At 61.2% G+C, this 18,241-nt stretch overlaps 1 protein-coding gene and 1 long non-coding RNA gene across 2 annotated transcripts; one reads left to right on the forward strand and one right to left on the reverse strand.

The window, feature by feature from the left end:
* The first annotated feature begins 3,955 nt into the window (after nucleotides 1–3,955).
* LOC142818442 (selenoprotein M-like) lies at nucleotides 3,956–12,363 on the forward strand. The gene is made up of 5 exons (XM_075897871.1): nucleotides 3,956–4,118; nucleotides 10,471–10,506; nucleotides 10,628–10,662; nucleotides 10,774–10,852; nucleotides 12,013–12,363. Exons 1-5 carry the CDS (start codon nucleotides 4,017–4,019, stop codon nucleotides 12,199–12,201), a joined length of 441 nt encoding a protein of 146 aa, XP_075753986.1. The 5' UTR covers nucleotides 3,956–4,016; the 3' UTR covers nucleotides 12,202–12,363.
* A 726-nt stretch (nucleotides 12,364–13,089) lies between these two features.
* Nucleotides 13,090–14,577, reverse strand: LOC142818443 (uncharacterized). Its single transcript, XR_012895913.1, has 2 exons — nucleotides 13,666–14,577; nucleotides 13,090–13,607 (listed from the first exon to the last, which is right to left on the reverse strand). It is a non-coding gene; the product is annotated as an uncharacterized LOC142818443 (long non-coding RNA).
* Between the last annotated feature and the right edge of the window lie 3,664 nt (nucleotides 14,578–18,241).

Raw genomic sequence — 18,241 nt, forward strand, 5'->3', positions numbered from 1 at the left:
GGGGAGGAGCTAGATTTCGGTTGGAACCTCTCCGAGTCCTCGGTCGATGCCTGGTCCCCGAGATCCGTGACGGGACTGACATTCCTCTGGCCACGGCCACGCCCGGGCCACGTTTCGATCCCAATATTAGCGTCTCTTTTCCGAGCTGAAAAGTCCCCGATTTTTGAGCTCTACCATCCGCCGGAGCGTTCGGGCTGCCCTTCCCTGGCCCGTTTCCGATCCCAACGTGTCGTTTTGGAGAAAAATCGACTAAATCGGCACGTAGGATTCCGGACGTGGGGGGTCTAGACAGCGGCCCGGCGCTATTCTCGGCCTCTGTCTCCGCCCCTTTGGACACGATTCCCTACGGACCGTTCCGTTGGGCTGTGGGTTTGCTTTGGGGTGTTTTGTGTCTTGGGTGGTTGGTTTCGTTTTTTCGGTTTGTTTGGGTTTTTTGCTGGTTCGGTTGTTATTTTTTGTTTCTTTTTGGTTTTTGGTTGTTGTCGGTTATTTGGTTTTTGGTTGGTTTTGGTAGGTGGTCTTTTTGTGGTGGTTATTTTTTGTTTGTTTTTTGTTTGTTGGTGGCTGTTCGGCTGTTGGGTTTTGGTTTTTGGTTTTGGGGGGGTTAGTTTTTGGTGGGTGTTTTTTTTAGTTTTTAATTCTGTGGGGGGGTTTTTTTGGTTTTTGTTTGTTTTGGTTGGTTTTTTCGGTGGGTTTTTGGTTGTTGGTTTTTGGTTGTTATTTGTTGTTTCTTTTTGGTTTTTGTTTGTTGTTGGTTGCTTGTTTTTGGTTTGGGGGTTGTTTTTTGGTTGCTATTTTTTGTTTGTTTTTTCTCATTTTTGTTTGTTGTCGGTTGCTTGTTTTTGGTTTCGGGGGTTGTTTTTTGGTTGCTATTTTTTGTTTGTTTTTTGTCATTTTTGTTTGTTGTCGGTTGCTTGTTTTTGGTTTCGGGGGGTTGTTTTTTGGTTGCTATTTTTTGTTTGTTTTTTCTCATTTTTGTTTGTTGTCGGTTGCTTGTTTTTGGTTTCGGGGGTTGTTTTTTGGTTGCTATTTTTTGTTTGTTTTTTGTCATTTTTGTTTGTTGTCGGTTGCTTGTTTTTGGTTTCGGGGGTTGTTTTTTGGTTGCTATTTTTTGTTTGTTGTTGGTTGCTTGTTTTTGGTTTGGGGGGTTGTTTTTTTGGTTGTTATTTTTTGTTTGTTTTTTGTCATTTTTGTTTGTTGTCGGTTGCTTGTTTTTGGTTTGGGGGTTGTTTTTTGGTTGTTATTTTTTGTTTGTTGTTGGTTGCTTGTTTTTGGTTTGGGGGGTTGTTTTTTTGGTTGTTATTTTTTGTTTGTTTTTTTGTCATTTTTTGTTTGTTGTCGGTTGCTTGTTTTTGGTTTGGGGGGTTGTTTTTTTGGTTGTTATTTTTTGTTTGTTTTTTTGTCATTTTTTGTTTGTTGTTGGTTGCTTGTTTTTGGTTTGGAAGGTTGTTTTTTTTGGTTGCTATTTTTTGTTTGATTTTTTGTTGTTTTTTGTTCGTTGGTTGGTTGGTTTTGGTTGGGGGTTGTTTATTTGCTTGATATTTTTTGTTTGTTGTTGGTTGTTCATCTGTTTGGTTTTTGTTTTGTTTTGGGAGGTTTTGTTTTTGGTTGCTTTTTTGGTTTTGGATTTTGTGGGGGGGGTGTTTTTCGGTGGTTTTGGTTGTTATTTTTTGTTTCTTTTTGGTTTTTGTTTCTGTTTTTTGGTTTTTGTTTCTTGTTGGTTGGTTGTTTTTGGTTTTGGGGGTTGTTTTTTGGGTCCCTATTTTTGTTTGTTAGTTTGTTGTTGTTTTTTGCTTGTTGTCGGTTGGTTGGTTTTGGTTGAAGGGGTTGTTTTTTTGGTTGTTATTTTTTGTTTGTTGTCGGTTGGTTGTTTTTGGTTTCGGGGGTTGTTTTTTGGGTCCCTATTTTTGTTTGTTAGTTTGTTGTTGTTTTTTGCTTGTTGTCGGTTGGCTGTTTTTGGTTTCGGGGGTTGTTTTTTGGGTCACTATTTTTATTTGTTTGTTGTTGTTTTTTGCTTGTTGTTGGTTGGTTGTTTTTGGTTTCGGGGGTTGTTTTTTGGGTCCCTATTTTTGTTTGTTAGTTTGTTGTTGTTTTTTGCTTGTTGTCGGTTGGCTGTTTTTGGTTTCGGGGGTTGTTTTTTGGGTCACTATTTTTATTAGTTTGTTGTTGTTTTTTGCTTGTTGTTGGTTGGTTGGTTTTGGTTTCGGGGGTTGTTTTTTGGGTCGCTATTTTTGTTTGTTAGTTTGTTGTTGTTTTTTGCTTGTTGTCGGTTGGCTGTTTTTGGTTTCGGGGGTTGTTTTTTGGGTCACTATTTTTATTAGTTTGTTGTTGTTTTTTGCTTGTTGTTGGTTGGTTGGTTTTGGTTTCGGGGGTTGTTTTTTGGGGTGCTATTTTTGTTTGTTAGTTTGTTGTTGTTTTTTGCTTGTTGTCGGTTGGCTGTTTTTGGTTTCGGGGGTTGTTTTTTGGGTCACTATTTTTGTTTATTAGTTTGTTGTTGTTTTTTGCTTGTTGTTGGCTGGTTGGTTTTGGTTGAGGGGGTTGGTTTTTTGGTTGTTATTTTTTGTTTGTTCTTGGCTGTTCATCTGTTTGGTTTGGTTTTGGGGGGTTTTGATTTTGGTTGATTTGTTTTTGTTTCTTGTCGGTTGTTTGATTTTTGGTTGGTTTGGGGGTAGGTTTTTGGTTGTTATTTTTTGTTTGTTTGTGTTTTGTTGTTGTTTGCTGTTGGCTGTGCATCTATTTTGTTTCGTTTCTTGTTTGCTGTCGGTTGTTTGCTTTTGGGTCGGGAGGGTTGCTTTTTGGTTGTTATTTTTCTTTGTGTTTTGCTGGGTTTTGTTTCCTGTCAGTTGTGCGTCTGTTTGGTTTCGTTTTTTGTTTGGGGGTATTTTGGTTGGTATTTTCTGTTTCGTTTTGGTTTTTGGGGGGTTGATTTTATGGTTTGTTTTTTCGGTGGGTTTCTGTTTTGTTCGTTTCGGGGCGTCGTGATCTTTTTTCGTTTTTTGGGGTTTTTCGGGTGGATTGCTTGCTTCGCTTTGCTTCCTTTTGGTTTTGCGGCGATTTCCAGCAAGCCTTTCTTGCTTGCTCGCTTGAGCCAGGCCGGCAAAATCCCGGAGCCACAGATCCCGGCTTTTCCCCACTTTTCCGGCCAATGTCTGTGGCATTTCTCCCAGCCCTAAGTCACAGGCATGGATGCTGGTCTTTTCCCCATCCTAGACGGCCCGAGCAACGAAGACGGCCGCGGGGGGAACATGTAGCGGGGTGTCCCCCATAACTAGGCCATTTTGAAGCCATGGGGTGAATTCCCCAGCGGGATCCCTGCCCTTCAGAGCCCGGCTCGGGCGGCGAATTCGGCGTGCGGCCCGAGCGACTCGGCTACTCAGGGGCCATGCTTTTCGGCGCGCCGTTGTCTCCGTGCCAAAGAGGCTGATTTCTCAGAGCAGCGTTCCCGCTGCGGGGCCAGGCCGGGGGGGGAGCTCCGTGGCAGCGGTGCCTAGTGGTGACTGCTGACGAAACGCTCCGGGGAGGGGGGGGGGGACCAGTCCTTCCTCCCGCCTCCAGACCCTGGCACTAAAACTGAACCCCCTAAATCAGCAGGACACCCCCCCCCACACACACACACACACTCCCGTGGGCCGATCGGTGTCTCATCCCCGAGAAGTCGTGCGCTCCGTTCCCGGAAAGTTCTGATGCCGGCGCTCGGGGGGGGGTCCTTTGGGGGGGCTTTCTGCTGCTGAAGCGGGGAGGGGGGCTAAGGGGGGGCTTGCCCCCGCCCTGGCATCCCGGGACTCCAGGAGCTGGTGCTTGATGGGATGGGCCTGGTTCTCCCCTCCACCCCCCCCCCAGATTTAAGGAGACTGGTTTCCACGTGGGATTGGCCGGCCCGTGTCAACGCGGTCACTCCGGAGTGAGCTCGCGCCGGGCGCGAGGCCACGGGGAGGGGCCGGGCGCGGCGCCACGGGGAGGGGCGCAGCGGCGCCCTCCGCCTCCCACCGACGTGGCAGCGGCCCCGGCCCGCTCCGATGAGCCGCCGGCTGCTGCTCTTGGCTGCGCTGCTGGCGCCGCTGCGCGCCCCCGGCCCGGACCGGGCGAGACCTCCGGGGCTGGCGCGGGGAAAAGTGGAGGTAAGGGGGGGGGGGGAAGGGGACTGGGAACTGGGGGGGCAGAGCGCTGGGGAGGGGCACGGGCCGTGGGGGGCTTGGGGAAGGGGGGCAGAGCGCTGCGGAGGGGCACGGGCCGTGGGGGGCTTGGGGATCGGGGGCAGAGCGCTGCGGAGGGGCACGGGCCGTGGGGGGCTTGGGGATCGGGGGCAGAGCGCTGGGGAGGGGCACGGGCCGTGGGGGGCTTGGGGATCGGGGGCAGAGCGCTGCGGAGGGGCACGGGCCGTGGGGGGCTTGGGGATCGGGGGCAGAGCGCTGGGGAGGGGCACGGGCCGTGGGGGGCTTGGGGATCGGGGGCAGAGCGCTGCGGAGGGGCACGGGCCGTGGGGGGCTTGGGGATCGGGGGCAGAGCGCTGCGGAGGGGCACGGGCCGTGGGGGGCTTGGGGATCGGGGGGCAGAGCGCTGGGGAGGGGCACGGGCCGTGGGGGGCTTGGGGAAGGGGGGCAGAGCGCTGCGGAGGGGCACGGGCCGTGGGGGGCTTGGGGAGCGGGGGGCAGAGCGCTGGGGAGGGGCACGGGCCGTGGGGGGCTTGGGGAGCGGGGGGCAGAGCGCTGGGGAGGGGCACGGGCCGTGGGGGGCTTGGGGATCGGGGGGCAGAGCGCTGGGGAGGGGCACGGGCCGTGGGGGGCTTGGGGATCGGGGGGCAGAGCGCTGGGGAGGGGCACGGGCCGTGGGGGGCTTGGGGATCGGGGGCAGAGCGCCGGGGAGGGGCACGGGCCGTGGGGGGCTTGGGGAAGAGGGGGCAGAGCGCTGGGGAGGGGCACGGGCCGTGGGGGGCTTGGGGAAGGGGGGCAGAGCGCTGGGGAGGGCACGGGCCGTGGGGGGCTTGGGGAGCGGGGGGCAGAGCGCTGGGGAGGGGCACGGGCCGTGGGGGGCTTGGGGAAGGGGGGCAGAGCGCTGGGGAGGGGCACGGGCCGTGGGAGGCTTGGGGATCGGGGGCAGAGCGCTGGGGAGGGGCACGGGCCGTGGGGGGCTTGGGGATCGGGGGCAGAGCGCTGGGGAGGGGCACGGGCCGTGGGGGGCTTGGGTATGGGGGGCAGAGCGCCGGGGAGGGGCACGGGCCGTGGGGGGCTTGGGGAAGAGGGGGCAGAGCGCTGGGGAGGGGCACGGGCCGTGGGGGGCTTGGGGAGCGGGGGGCAGAGCGCTGGGGAGGGGCACGGGCCGTGGGGGGCTTGGGGATCGGGGGGCAGAGCGCTGGGGAGGGGCACGGGCCGTGGGGGGCTTGGGGATCGGGGGGCAGAGCGCTGGGGAGGGGCACGGGCCGTGGGGGGCTTGGGGAAGGGGGGCAGAGCGCTGGGGAGGGGCACGGGCCGTGGGGGGCTTGGGGAAGGGGGGCAGAGCGCTGGGGAGGGGCACGGGCCGTGGGGGGCTTGGGGAAGGGGGGGCAGAGTGCTGGGGAGGGGCACGGGCCGTGGGAGGCTTGAGGATCGGGGGGCAGAGTGCTAGGGAGGGGCACAGGCCGTGGGGGGCTTGAGGATCGGGGGGCAGAGCGCTGGGGAGGGGCACGGGCCGTGGGGGGCTTGGGGATCGGGGGCAGAGTGCCGGGGAGGGGCACGGGCCGTGGGGGGCTTAGGGAACGGGGGGCAGAGTGCTGGGGAGGGGCACGGGCCGTGGGGGGCTTGGGGAAGGGGGGGCAGAGCGCCGGGGAGGGGCACGGGATGTGGGGGGCTTGGGGATCGGGGGCAGAGCACTGGGGAGGGGCACGGGATGTGGGGGGCTTGGGGAACGGGGGGCAGAGCGCCGGGGAGGGGCACGGGATGTGGGGGGCTCGGGGAAGGGGAGGCAGAGCGCCGGGGAGGGACACGGGCCGTGGGGGGCTTGGGGAACGGGGGGCAGAGCGCCGGGGAGGGGCACGGGATGTGGGGGGCTTGGGGATCGGGGGCAGAGCACTGGGGAGGGGCACGGGCCGTGGGGAGCTTGGGGAACGGGGGGCAGAGCGCCGGGGAGGGGCACGGGCCGTGGGGGGCTTGGGGATCGGGGGGCAGAGCGCTGGGGAGGGGCACGGACCGTGGGGGGCTTGGGTAATGGGGGGCAGAGCGCTGGGGAGGGGCACGGGCCGTGGGGGGCTTGTGGATCGGGGGGCAGAGTGCTGGGGAGGGGCACGGGACGTGGGGGGCTTGGGGATCGGGGGCAGAGCGCCGGGGAGGGGCACGGGCCGTGGGGGGCTTGGGGATCGGGGGCAGAGCGCCGGGGAGGGGCACGGGCCGTGGGGGGTTTGGGGAACAGAGGGCAGAGTGCTGGGGAGGGGCACGGGCCGTGGGGGGCTTGGGGATCGGGGGCAGAGCACTGGGGAGGGGCACGGGCCGTGGGGGGCTTGCAGAATGGGGGGGTAGAGTCCAGCGGAGGGGCACAGGCCGTGGGGGGGCCTTCGTCCCACCTCTCCCCCCCCAACACATTTGGGCAGCGCTGAGTGGTGCTTGCAACCTGAGGAGTCGAGTTTGGGGCAGGGAGGTTGCTATGGGGCGGGGAGGGGGAGGGGACTCCTGCCTCCAGTCCCTGGTACTGAACAGCAAAGCCAGGCCTGGGGGGGGGGGGGGGAAGCCAGGGGGCCGGGTCCCCTTTCCCCACGAGCAGCAGGCCGCTGGGTGCAAGCAACCTCCCTGGGGGACAGTGGGGACGGGCCCAGCCCTAGCCGGGATCCACTCCCAAACTTTGGGCGAGGGAGGGGGCGGAGCCTCCCTGCGCGTTCCCCTGGAAACCGTGAACGTGGCCCGTTGCCAGGACAACCGGAGGCATGTGGCGTTACCATGGCAACCAGGCATTCGTCGCTGGTGACCTGGCTTTGGAATCCTAGAACAGGAAGGGACCTCGTGAGGTCATCGAGTTCCATCCCCCGCCCTCCCGGCAGGACCCAGCCCCATCTAGACCATCCCTGGTAGATGTTTACAGAATCCTAGAAGTGGAAGGGACCTTGAGAGGTCATCAAGTCCCATCCCCCGCCCTCCCGGCAGGACCAAGCCCCATTAGATCATCCCTGGTAGATGTCTACTGACTCCTAGAACAGGAAGAGACCTTGAGAGGTCATCAAGTCCCATCCCCCACCCTCCCGGCAGGACCAAGCCCCATTAGACCATCCCTGGTAGATGTCTACTGACTCCTAGAACAGGAAGAGACCTTGAGAGGTCATCAAGTCCCATCCCTCGCCCTCCCGGCAGGACCAAGCCCCATTAGACCATCCCTGGTAGATGTCTACTGACTCCTAGAACAGGAAGAGACCTTGAGAGGTCATCAAGTCCCATCCCTCGCCCTCCCGGCAGGACCAAGCCCCATTAGACCATCCCTGGTAGATGTCTACTGACTCCTAGAACAGGAAGAGACCTTGAGAGGTCATCAAGTCCCATCCCCCACCCTCCCGGCAGGACCAAGCCCCATTAGACCATCCCTGGTAGATGTCTACAGAATCCTAGAAGTGGAAGGGACCTTGAGAGGTCATCAAGTCCAGTCCCCTGCCCTCCCGGCAGGACCAAGCCCCATTAGATCATCCCTGGTAGATGTCTACTGACTCCTAGAACAGGAAGAGACCTTGAGAGGTCATCAAGTCCCATCCCCCACCCTCCCGGCAGGACCAAGCCCCATTAGACCATCCCTGGTAGATGTCTACAGAATCCTAGAAGTGGAAGGGACCTTGAGAGGTCATCAAGTCCAGTCCCCTGCCCTCCCGGTAGGATCCAGCCCCATCTAGACCATCCCTGGTAGATGTCTACTGAATCCTAGAACAGGAAGAGACCTTGAGAGGTCATCAAGTCCCATCCCCCGCCCTCCCGGCAGGACCAAGCCCCATTAGACCATCCCTGGTAGATGTCTACAGAATCCGAGAACAGGAAGAGACCTTGAGAGGTCATCAAGTCCCATCCTCCGCCCTCCCGGCAGGACCAAGCCCCATTAGACCATCCCTGGTAGATGTCTACAGAATCCTAGAACAGGAAGAGACCTTGAGAGTTCATCAAGTCCCATCCCCTGCCCTCCCGGCAGAACCAAGCCCATCCCTAGTAGATGTCTACCCAACCTGCTCTTCGATATCTCCAGCGATGGAGATTCCACAACCCCCCTCGGCAAAATAGTCCAGTGTTTCACCATCCTGAATAGTCGGGAAGTTTTTCCGAATGTCCATCCTCAACCCCCCCTTCCTGCAATTGAAGTCCCTAGCTTCTTCTCCAATCATCAAAGGACCTACCATGTCCTTGCTCCTCCTCTTGCTTCTAATATATTTGGAGAATGCTTGCTTGTTGCCGTTTCGGTCTCCACTCTGTTTTGTACCTGGGCCTTTCTAATCCGGCACTCTTACGGCACTTTTATTTGTCTGCTTCTTGTAGGACGCCTCCTTTTTTATTTTTTTTTGAGCAGTGTTTCTCAACCAGAGGTTCACGTCCCCTCCGTGATAGTCGAGAGCAGTCTCGGGGAACGTGAACACCGCTGACATTTGGAGAACGCTGAATTTGTGTTGGATGTTTTACCGCTTATTTTTGTCCTTTTTACTCCCCAAAATCTCAACGCCTGCCCAGTGACGATGACGTTGTTTAAACGAATGTGTTGCAATGGTAGACAAAAATTGTGGGTCTGAAAACTGGTTAAAAGACAAAGGGTAGGGATAAATGGTCAGTTTTCAGACTGGAGAGGGGGAACTAGTGGTGTTCTCCACGGGTCAGTCTTAGGACCAATCCTATTCAACGTATTCGTAAACGATCTGGAGAAAGGGGTAAACAGAGACGGGGCAAAGTTTGCAGACGACACTAAACTCAAGGTAGTTAAGACCAAAGCAGACTGGGAAGAGCGTCGACAAGATCTCGCCAAACTGAGCATTTGGGCAACAAAACGGCAAACGAAATTGAACGGGGAGACATGGAAAGTAACGCACATGGGGGAAAAATAACCCCAACTCTACGTACAATATGATGGGAGCTAATTTAGCTACGACTCATCAGGAAAGAGATCTTAGAGTCATCGTGAATAGTTCTCTGGAGACGTCCCCGGCGTGGGCAGCGGCCGTCCAAAAAGCCAACCGGATGTGAGGGATCGTTAAAAAAGGGATCAAGCACAAGACGGAGAATATCGTATGCCCTTATATAGAACCACGGCACGCCCACATCTGGAATACTGTGTCCAGGTGTGGTCTCATGTCAAAAAAGAGATACTGGCATTAGAAAAGGTTCAGAGAAAGGCGACTAAAATGATTCGGGGTTGGGAACCGGTCCCATCTGAGGAGAGATTAAAGCGACGGGGACTTTTCGGCTTGGAAAAGAGGAGACGGAGGGGGGATAGGATCGAGGTCTATAAAATCAGGAGTGGTGTGGGGAGGGTGAATAAAGAAAAGTGATTTATAAATTCCCTAAATAGAAGAACTAGAGGACACCAAAGGAAATTAATGGGGAGCAGGTTTAAAACGAATAAAAGAAAGTTCTTCTTCACACAGTGTGTAGTCAACCTGTGGAACTCCTCGCCGGAGGAGGCTAGGACTATAGCAGAGTTTAAAGAGAAGCTAGATAATTTCATGGAGGTTACGTCCATCAAAGGTGATTAGCCAGGGGATAGAAATGGGGTCCCTAGCCTCTGTTTGTCAGAGGCGGGAGAAGGATGGCACGAGACAAGAACGGCCATGCGGATGAGACGAAAATGCTTGATTTGGCATCTCCGCGTCCAGGAGAAAGTGGCCAAGGAAACGTGTTCCCCTCACCTAAGAACTAGGCATCAGCCAATGACGTGAATAGGCCGAACCCAAACAAAAGGGTGTTTTTTCGGCGCCCCGTGCACAACCAGCGGAACTCCTTGCTGCAGGATGTGGGGGACGATCAGGCTTTGAACGGGGTTCCGGACAGAGCTAGAAAAATTCATGGAGGACAGAGGGGTAGGGATAGTGGGTTTTTCGGCGCCCCCGTGCACAACCAGTGGAACTCCTTGCTGCAGGAGAGGGATGGCAGGAGACAAATCGCTTGATCCTTGTCTTCGGTGCACCCCTTCTGGGGCCGCTGTCGGCAGACAGGCTACTGGGCTAGATGGACCTTTGGTCTGACCCCGTCCGGCCGTTCTTCTGAGATGAAGACCGGTGTGAGGCAGGGAAGGGGAGGCCCAGCTGCCCGAGGGAGGAGAGGACGGGTGGGTTGGAGACTTGTGGGGTCCCCCGGCAACTTGCCCTCGACGCGCATGACCGACGGGGCGATCAGAGGGCCCAGGCGGGTCCGGGAAGGGCTCCGAGCGGAGGACGGGGAGGGGGGGAAGGTGGCTTGGAGGGCGATCCTACGGAGGGCGAGGAGGTGGGGGGGGGCTGGAGACGGCAGTGGGGCTGGAGGGGTCGCTCACGCTGCTCTTGCTGCCCCACAGACGTGCGGCGGATGATGGCTGAACCGCTTGAAGGAGGTGAGTGGCAGGCTCACCGAATTCTGCCCAGCCCCCTCCCGTTGTGGGGGGCAGGCCTGGGGGGGCTCTGCGGCGGGGGGGGGGAGCATGCGGGTGCTGCTCACAGTCTGCTCCTTTCCAGGTGAAGGCCTTCGTCACCGAGGACCTCCCTCTGTAGTATCCTTTGCCGGGCCGGCCGGGGTGGGGTGGGGGTCGGGCGTTCTTGCCCCCCAGCCCCGGGGAGCCTCCCTGCCCCCCATGGCCAGGCTCCTTAATTCCCCCTTCCAGCCACAACCTGGTCATGAAACACCTGCCGGGAGCCGACCCTGAACTCGTGCTGCTGAACGGCCGCTACGAGGAACTCGAGGTACGAGCTGGGTGCGGGGAGGCGCTGTGATCCCGGCCCGGGACAGCAGGGGGCGCTGTGCAATACTTGGCGGGGAGGGGGGTCTCCTGGCTGCTCCACCCTGGCTGTGCCCAGCAGGGGGCGCTATGGGGAGCACAGCCTGGAGTACGTACTGGGGGGGGTCCCCTGGCTGGTCCACCCTGGCCGTGCCCAGTAGGGGGCGCTATGGGGAGCAGGGCCAGGAGTACATACTGGGGGGGGTCCCCTGGCTGCTCCACCCTGGCCATGCCCAGTAGGGGGCGCTATGGGGAGCAGGGCCAGGAGTACGTACGGGGGGGGGGGTCCCCTGGCTGGTCCACCCTGGCTGTGCCCAGTAGGGGGCGCTATGGGGAGCAGGGCCAGGAGTACGTACGGGGGAGGGGTCCCCTGGCTGGTCCACCCTGGCTGTTCCCAGTAGGGGGCGCTATGGGGAGCAGGGCCAGGAGTACGTACTGGGGGGGGGTCCTGGCTGCTCCACCCTGGCTGTGCCCAGTAGGGGGCGCTATGGGGAGCACGGCCAGGAGTACGTACTGGGGGGGGTCCCCTGGCTGCTCCACCCTGGCCGTGCCCAGTAGGGGGCGCTATGGGGCGGGAGCTGGGTGTGGGGAGAAGCCATCGGCTGCTTGTCCCCATGGGGTGGGCAATTATGTTTCCGGGGGGGGGGGGGTGCACTTCATGATTTTTGATAGGCAGGCGTGGGCTGGCTCCGTTCCTAGAAGGGGCGGGTCCTCCTGATTAAAGGGGCGGGGCCTCCTGATTAAAGGGGCGTGGCCTCAGAGGAAAGGGGCGGATCCCTCTGGGCCCCCCGTTCACGACATCGTTCGCTATCACAAACGGCCCGTGGTTCCGGCAGGGAGAGGGCCAATGACTTCACAGGCTCCTCCCCCCGTCCCCTGATCTCGATTGGTCTGGGGGCGGGGCAGCGTGGGGGCGGGCCCTGAGCTGGCTCCGCCCCCGGGGCCGGTTCCAATGGCCCGGTGGGCCGTATTTTGCCCGCTGGTTTACCGCCACCCTTTGGAAGCCAGGCCCACCCAGAGGTGCCCGGCCAAACCGGAGCCCTGAGGCCTACGGTGGCCCGGTTGGGACGCCCACGCCCGGCGCGGGAGGGCAGACCCCCACGGCTCTCCCCCCTCTCGTTGCAGCGAATTCCTCTGAGCGACATGAGCCGGCAGGAGATTAACCGGCTGCTGCAGGACCTGGGTTTCTACCGCAAGGAGGCGCCCGAGGCCCCGGTGCCGGAGCCGTTCCAGCTCGCCCCGGCCGGGTTTTCGCCCGCGCCGGAGCAGGACCCGGGCCCGCCGCCCCCCGGCCGGGACCACCCCGATCTGTAGCGGGTACGGCCGCCCCCTACCCGCCGGGACCGAATGAAGCCCTCGGCAGAAAGTCTTACGTGCTGAGGGCAGATGTGGGGAGTCCCGGGGGGGTGGCACGCTGGGGGGCACGGTCCCAGGGTGTGGGTCCAGAGCAGGAGTAAAGCCGCCTTCAGCCCCCCATGCTGCGGTGTGTCGTCTTCCCTGTCGGATCGGGATCCTGGGGGTGGGGGGGCAGCCCTCCGGACTCGGCATGCGGCGATGGGCGATTTCGATGGGTGTCCCTCCTGGAGCAGCCAGCAGGGGGCGGCCGCCGCCGCGGTGCCCATTGGCTGGCCGTTGCGGCCAATGGGAGAGGCAGAGGTGGGGCCTGAAGGCCGTGGGTGGAGCCACCTGGAGGGCCAGGCTGGTCACTTCCAGGAGTCGGCGGGAGTGCCCTTGGACCCCTAGTGCCTCAGTTTCCCTACCTGCACAGCCGGGAGGAGTGCCTTAGCTGGGAGCTAGGGAGCCCCCCCCCCCACCTCCTTTGGGCCCCGGGACCTGTGGCCCTTAGGGGCCAGCCCCTGTTTAGTGGTGCCTAGGTTGAGTCCTACAGAAGAGCCGGACTCGGGGTCTGCCACGAAGGGGGGGTAGCTGAGCCCCACATGGGGGGGGCACGGCTTTCCACAGCCAATGGGGCACCCCCAATTCTGCTTCCCCGTGGGGCAGGAGCTACCGCCAGGCCCACCAATGGGGCAGGCGGAAGGCCCCCTAGGGTGGTCCCGAAGCCCCCACCCCATAGCGATCCTCCTTACAGGAGCCAGGTGGGGGACGGGGTAGAGCCATGAATCCACTGGGGGGGGGGGGAGAGCAGCTGGGGGGGGCGGGGTTGGAAGGGCCCAGCCCTGCCCCACAAAAAGGACCCACAACCGGTCGATCACAACGTTTATTGGCCGGATGGTGGTGAGACACGTCCATGCCCGTGTCCACAGTGACCTGCTCACTAGGCTCGTGGCACGGCGTGCAAAGGGCCCGGGGGACACGGGGGAGGAGGGGGCCAGGCCCTGGGGGGCTGCTCCGTGGGGTAGGATCTGTCCCCCGGAGCCGGCCTCTTCACCGGGTTCCAGTCCGGCTCCCCCTAACTGACGGGGAGGGGGGGTCCCGGGAGGGGGAGGTGGGGGGGTGAGCCAGCAGCAGGCAGCGGTGTGCCGGGGGGGGGGCTGTCGCTGTGTGTGGGCCCAACGCCGGGCAGGGAGGGAGAAGGCTACAAGCAAGAGGGCAGGGCAGGGCCCCCCCTCTGCCCCACATAATCCGGACACCAGCTGCCCAAGCTGGGGGCCCCATGGGTGGCCGCAAACCCAGCAGCGTAGCAGTGGCTACAGCCAAGACGGACACGACCACAGACAGAGGGGGCGGGGCCTAGCCCAGACAGCCAGATGGGGCGGGGCCTGGGCCACACAGCCAGATGGGGTGGAGCCTGGGCCAGACAGCCAGATGGGGCGGGGCCTGGGCCAGACGGGGCGGGGCCTGGGCCAGACAGCCAGATGGGGTGGGGCCTAGCGCAGACAGGGCCTTGCCCATACAGCCAGACGGGGTGGAGCCTGGGCCAGACAGCCAGATGGGGCGGGGCCTGGGCCAGACGGGGCGGGGCCTGGGCCAGACAGCCAGATGGGGTGGGGCCTAGCGCAGACAGGGCCTTGCCCATACAGCCAGACGGGGTGGAGCCTGGGCCAGACAGCCAGAAGGGGCGGGGCCTGGGCCAGACGGGGCGGGGCCTGGGCCAGACAGCGCCTCAACCAGCTAGCCAGACAGGGCCACAGCTAGATCAGATAGGGCTTTGCTCATACAGCCAGATGGGGCGGGGCCTGGGCCAGACAGCCAGACGGGGCGGGGCCTAGCCCAGACAGGGCCTTGCCCACACAGACAGATGGGGCGGGGCCTGGGCCAGACGGGGCGGAGCCTGGGACAGACAGGGCCTTGCCCATACAGCCAGACAGGGCAGAGCATGGGCCAGACAGCCAGATGGGGCGAAGCCTGGGCCAGACAGGGCCACAGCTAGACCAGCCAGCCAGACGGGGCGGGGCCTGGGCCGGACGGGGCGGGGCCTGGGCCGGACGGGGCGGGGCCTCAGCCCGCCCAGCCTTGTGGCCTTGCCCAACACAAACCCGACTCCTTACAGCAAATAACTTAACCAGCAACTCTAAAAAGCGCAGGGGAGAGGGGCTGAGCCCCAAGCTGGGTGGGGGGCAGGCCAGGGCTCCGCCCGCCGTGGGGCAGAGGCGCCGGTGTGGGGCGCTCGCAGCATGAACAGCCAGTGCAGAGCCAGTCTTTCAGCCTCGCCCGGGGCCTTTGGGGCGGGCGGTGCCTCCTGGGCCCCCCAGCCCCGGCGGGAGGGAGCCGTGGGGCGGGCCCCTTAGCGCTTGCTCTGGCGCAGGCGCAGCTCGTGGCGCCGCAGGTGGTTGTAGAGGGACTGCACGTAGGTGAAGACGCATTTCGAATCCGGCCGCTTGCCCATGATCATCATGTCTTCCACCTCCACCAGGGGCACGCAGTCCGCCAGCATCCTGGGGGGGGGGGAGGGCAATGGGTCGGGGCTGCCGGACCCCCTGCTCGCCACCGGAGCAGCCCCCCCAACTGCTCAGGGCCCCCCCCCAGGCCTCTCCGTGCACCCCCAGGCTATGGTGCCCAACGTGGGGCGGGTGCTCAGATATTTGCACCAGGGCCTGACCACCCCGCTGTGGGGCTCACCCTATGGCTGAGCCACGCTGGGCCCCCCCCACCTGGCACCCTCAGCCTGTGCCCATATCCCCCCCCCCCCCCGGCACGATCATCCCTCCACACCTTGTGTCCTGGGTGCCCCTCTCCACGCCCACCTCAATGGGGCCCCCAGGGCCCGTCACCCACCCCCTCAGTAACCAGTGGGGCTGGGCCCCACAAGCCCCTTCCCCCCCGGGGACAAGAGTGCCCTGCCAAGGCTGCCTCGTTTTTGGGGTGCCCCAGGAAGGCCCTGCACCCGGCCAGGCTGGTGGAGACTACAACTCCCAGCCTGCCGCTGCCCGATTGGGCAGCGCTGCTGCAGTGCATGCTGGGAGCTGTAGTTCCTAAGCCACGCTAGGAGGCTGGGCTTTGACATACAGTCGAGCGGGTAGAACGGGTCGGACCATAGGTCGGACCCCCCCCTCCTGCTTCTTGCCTTCCCAACATCCTCCGGCGAGGAGTTCCACAGGTTAACAGCGCCCCAAGTGACGAAAAACATCCTTTGGTTTCTTTCCCTGCTACCTATTCATTTGGGGACCCCCCCTCCCCCTAGTTCTTGCCTCCCCACCCTCCTCCGGCGAGGAGTTCCACAGGTTAACGGGGCACCAAGTGACAAAGAAGGTGCCCCAGAGGGAGCAAACAGACCAGGGAATCAAGCAATCCCGCCCCATGATCCATTTCCAGCCTCCGGCAAACGGGCTACGGCCACCATCCCTACCTGTCCTGGCCAATCATGAGCCGTGGCAAGGAGGGGTAGCTCAATGGTTAAAGCACTGGCCTCTTCAACGCAGGGTTGGGAGCTCAATCCTTAACAGAGATCTAGGGCAAATCTCTCAGGAGGGATGGGACTTCATCCCCCCCCCCTGTGACGGGGGACGACTGGCCTGGACCTCCCAAGATAGAAATATCCCCATATTTGAATGGCCCTGTTCCCCCACGAATGTGCCTAGCTCCTTTTTGGAGCCCTGTTAAAATCCGGGTCGTCCCACCATCCTGCGGCGAGGAGTTCCACAGGTTAACAGCGCGCCAAGTGACGAAAAACATCCTTTGGTTCCTTTTCCTGCTACCTAGTCGTTTGGTGACCCCTTCCCCCTAGTTCTTGCCTTCCCGACACCCTCCAGCAAGGAGTTCCACAGGTTAACAGCGCCCCAAGTGACGAAAAACATCCTTTGGTTCCTTTTCCTGCTACCTAGTCATTTGGTGACCCCTTCCCCCTAGTTCTTGCCTTCCCGACACCCTCCAGCGAGGAGTTCCACAGGTTAACAGCACGCCAAGTGACGAAAAACGTCCTTTGGTTTGTTTTCAACCTGCTACCTCTTCAATTGGTGACACCCCCTCCCAGTTCTTGCCTTCCCAACATCCTCCGGCGAGGAGTTCCACAGGTTGACAGCGCGCCTCGCGAAGAAAAAACGTTTCCTTTCTTTGAAACCTCTGGCCTAGTCATTTCCTCGAGTGGCCCTGGGTGTGATGGGAACACGCCAATCATTTTTCCTTAGTCACGTCCCTCCACATATGCTGGGGGGCAGGGGGGTCAGGGCACAGGCTATGACCCAAACAGGATGGCCTAGGCGACATGGTCACGGCCAAGGTTGCAAATAGGGCTAGACAGCTGGGCGTCTGGGGCACAGCAGGGGGCTCCAGGCGGGGACCACCGGATTCAGGCTACAGCAGGGGGCGACAAGTTGAGGGCAGGGTCCAGGATACAAGAGGGGACTCCACGTTTCAGGAGGGGTGAAGGCCCGGGGGGGCGGGGGGTAGGAGAAGATGTAGACTCCAGCCTCCATGAATGCATCTCGCTCTTTTTTGGAACCCTGCTAAAACCCTGATCTTCCCTGCATCCTCTGGCGAGGAGTTCCGTAGGTTAACCAAGTGGCCCGGGAAGAAAAACGTCCATCTCTTTGAAACCGGCTGCTGCGTGGGGCCTGGCCTGCGGCTGGGGAAGAGGCCTCTCCCCCCACTGCACCCCAGAGCAGAGCGGAGGGTGATACATGGGCCCAGAGGGAGCCAACGCAGGTCTAGCTCATGCTGCCCCAGGGCAGGACACCCACACAGGATGGTGGGCCCCGGCCCGACTCCTCTCCCAGAGGCGGGGCAGCGCCTCCTGCTGGCCGCAGGGTGCCTCTCCCCCTCCCCCAGCTCCCAGCCAAGGCACTCCTCCCAGCTGTGCAGGTAGGGAAACTGAGGCACTAGGGGTCCAGGGGCACACCGCATGCCAGGGCCACGGTTCCCAGCATGCACCCCGAGCCATGCACGACTCTTCGAGTTTGAGTGTGAGAACATGAAAGGATGCACGCTCCCTCCTGCCCCCAGATGCCCCCCACCGGCAGGGAAACAGCAGGGCCCGGCCGCACCTTCGGAAAAGCAGCCCTGGCCGGGTTTGTAACAGAAACACCGAGGCAGCCTCCAGAGACAATCCCTGCCCTTATAAAGACATAACCGAGCCGGCCGTGGGTCCCCCCCACGAGCCCAAACACGGACAGGGAGCCGCGTGCCTTGAGTCACACTTTCCAGGCAGCCGGCTCCTGTCCATATATGAGAAGGAGGCATCTTGGTGGAGAACGCGAGCGCATCGCGCCTGATCTCCCCGGGAGCCAACAAAGCACGGAGAGGCTGAGCAAACAGCCAGGGGCCGGGAGAGGGGGGAGGCTACTCTGCCAGCTTTGGGGCCGGGGGGGCTGACTCTGCCAGATTTGGGGTTCGGGGGGTCCCCACGCTGCCAGCTTTGGGGCCGTAAAATTGGAGCAGCCACCTGCGTGGCCCTTGGCCGAGCCGGGGAAGGGAAATCCGTTAGGGCGGTGGTGCCCAAACTTTTGGGGCTGCCGGGCGCCCGGGGGTGGGGTCACTCACGTGCCGGGTGCCCGGGCGGCGGGGCCACCCATACGCCCGGGGGCGGAGCTGCACACACGCCCAGTGCCGGCGCCAACCATACGCCGCACGCCCGAGGCCGGCGCCGCTGCTGTGCTGCGCGCCCAGGGTTGGGGACATCCATACGCCGCACACCCGGAGCCAGCCTCGCTGCTGTGCTGCGTGCCCGGGGTTGGGGACACCCATACGCCACACGCCCGGAGCCAGCCTCGCTGCTGTGTTGCGCGCCCGGGGTTGGGGACACCCGTATGCCACACGCCCGGAGCCAGCCTCAGTGCTGTGCTGTGCGCCCGGGGTTGGGGACACCCATACGCCACACGCCCGGAGCCAGCCTCGCTGCTGTGCTGCACGCCCGGGGTTGGGGACACCCGTACGCCACACGCCCGGAGCCAGCCTCGCTGCTGTGCTGCGCGCCCGGGGTTAGGGACACCCGTACGCCGCACGCCCGGAGCCAGCCTCG

The sequence above is a fragment of the Pelodiscus sinensis genome, chromosome 15 (assembly GCF_049634645.1).
Source record: "Pelodiscus sinensis isolate JC-2024 chromosome 15, ASM4963464v1, whole genome shotgun sequence".
NCBI lineage: Eukaryota > Metazoa > Chordata > Testudines > Trionychidae > Pelodiscus > Pelodiscus sinensis.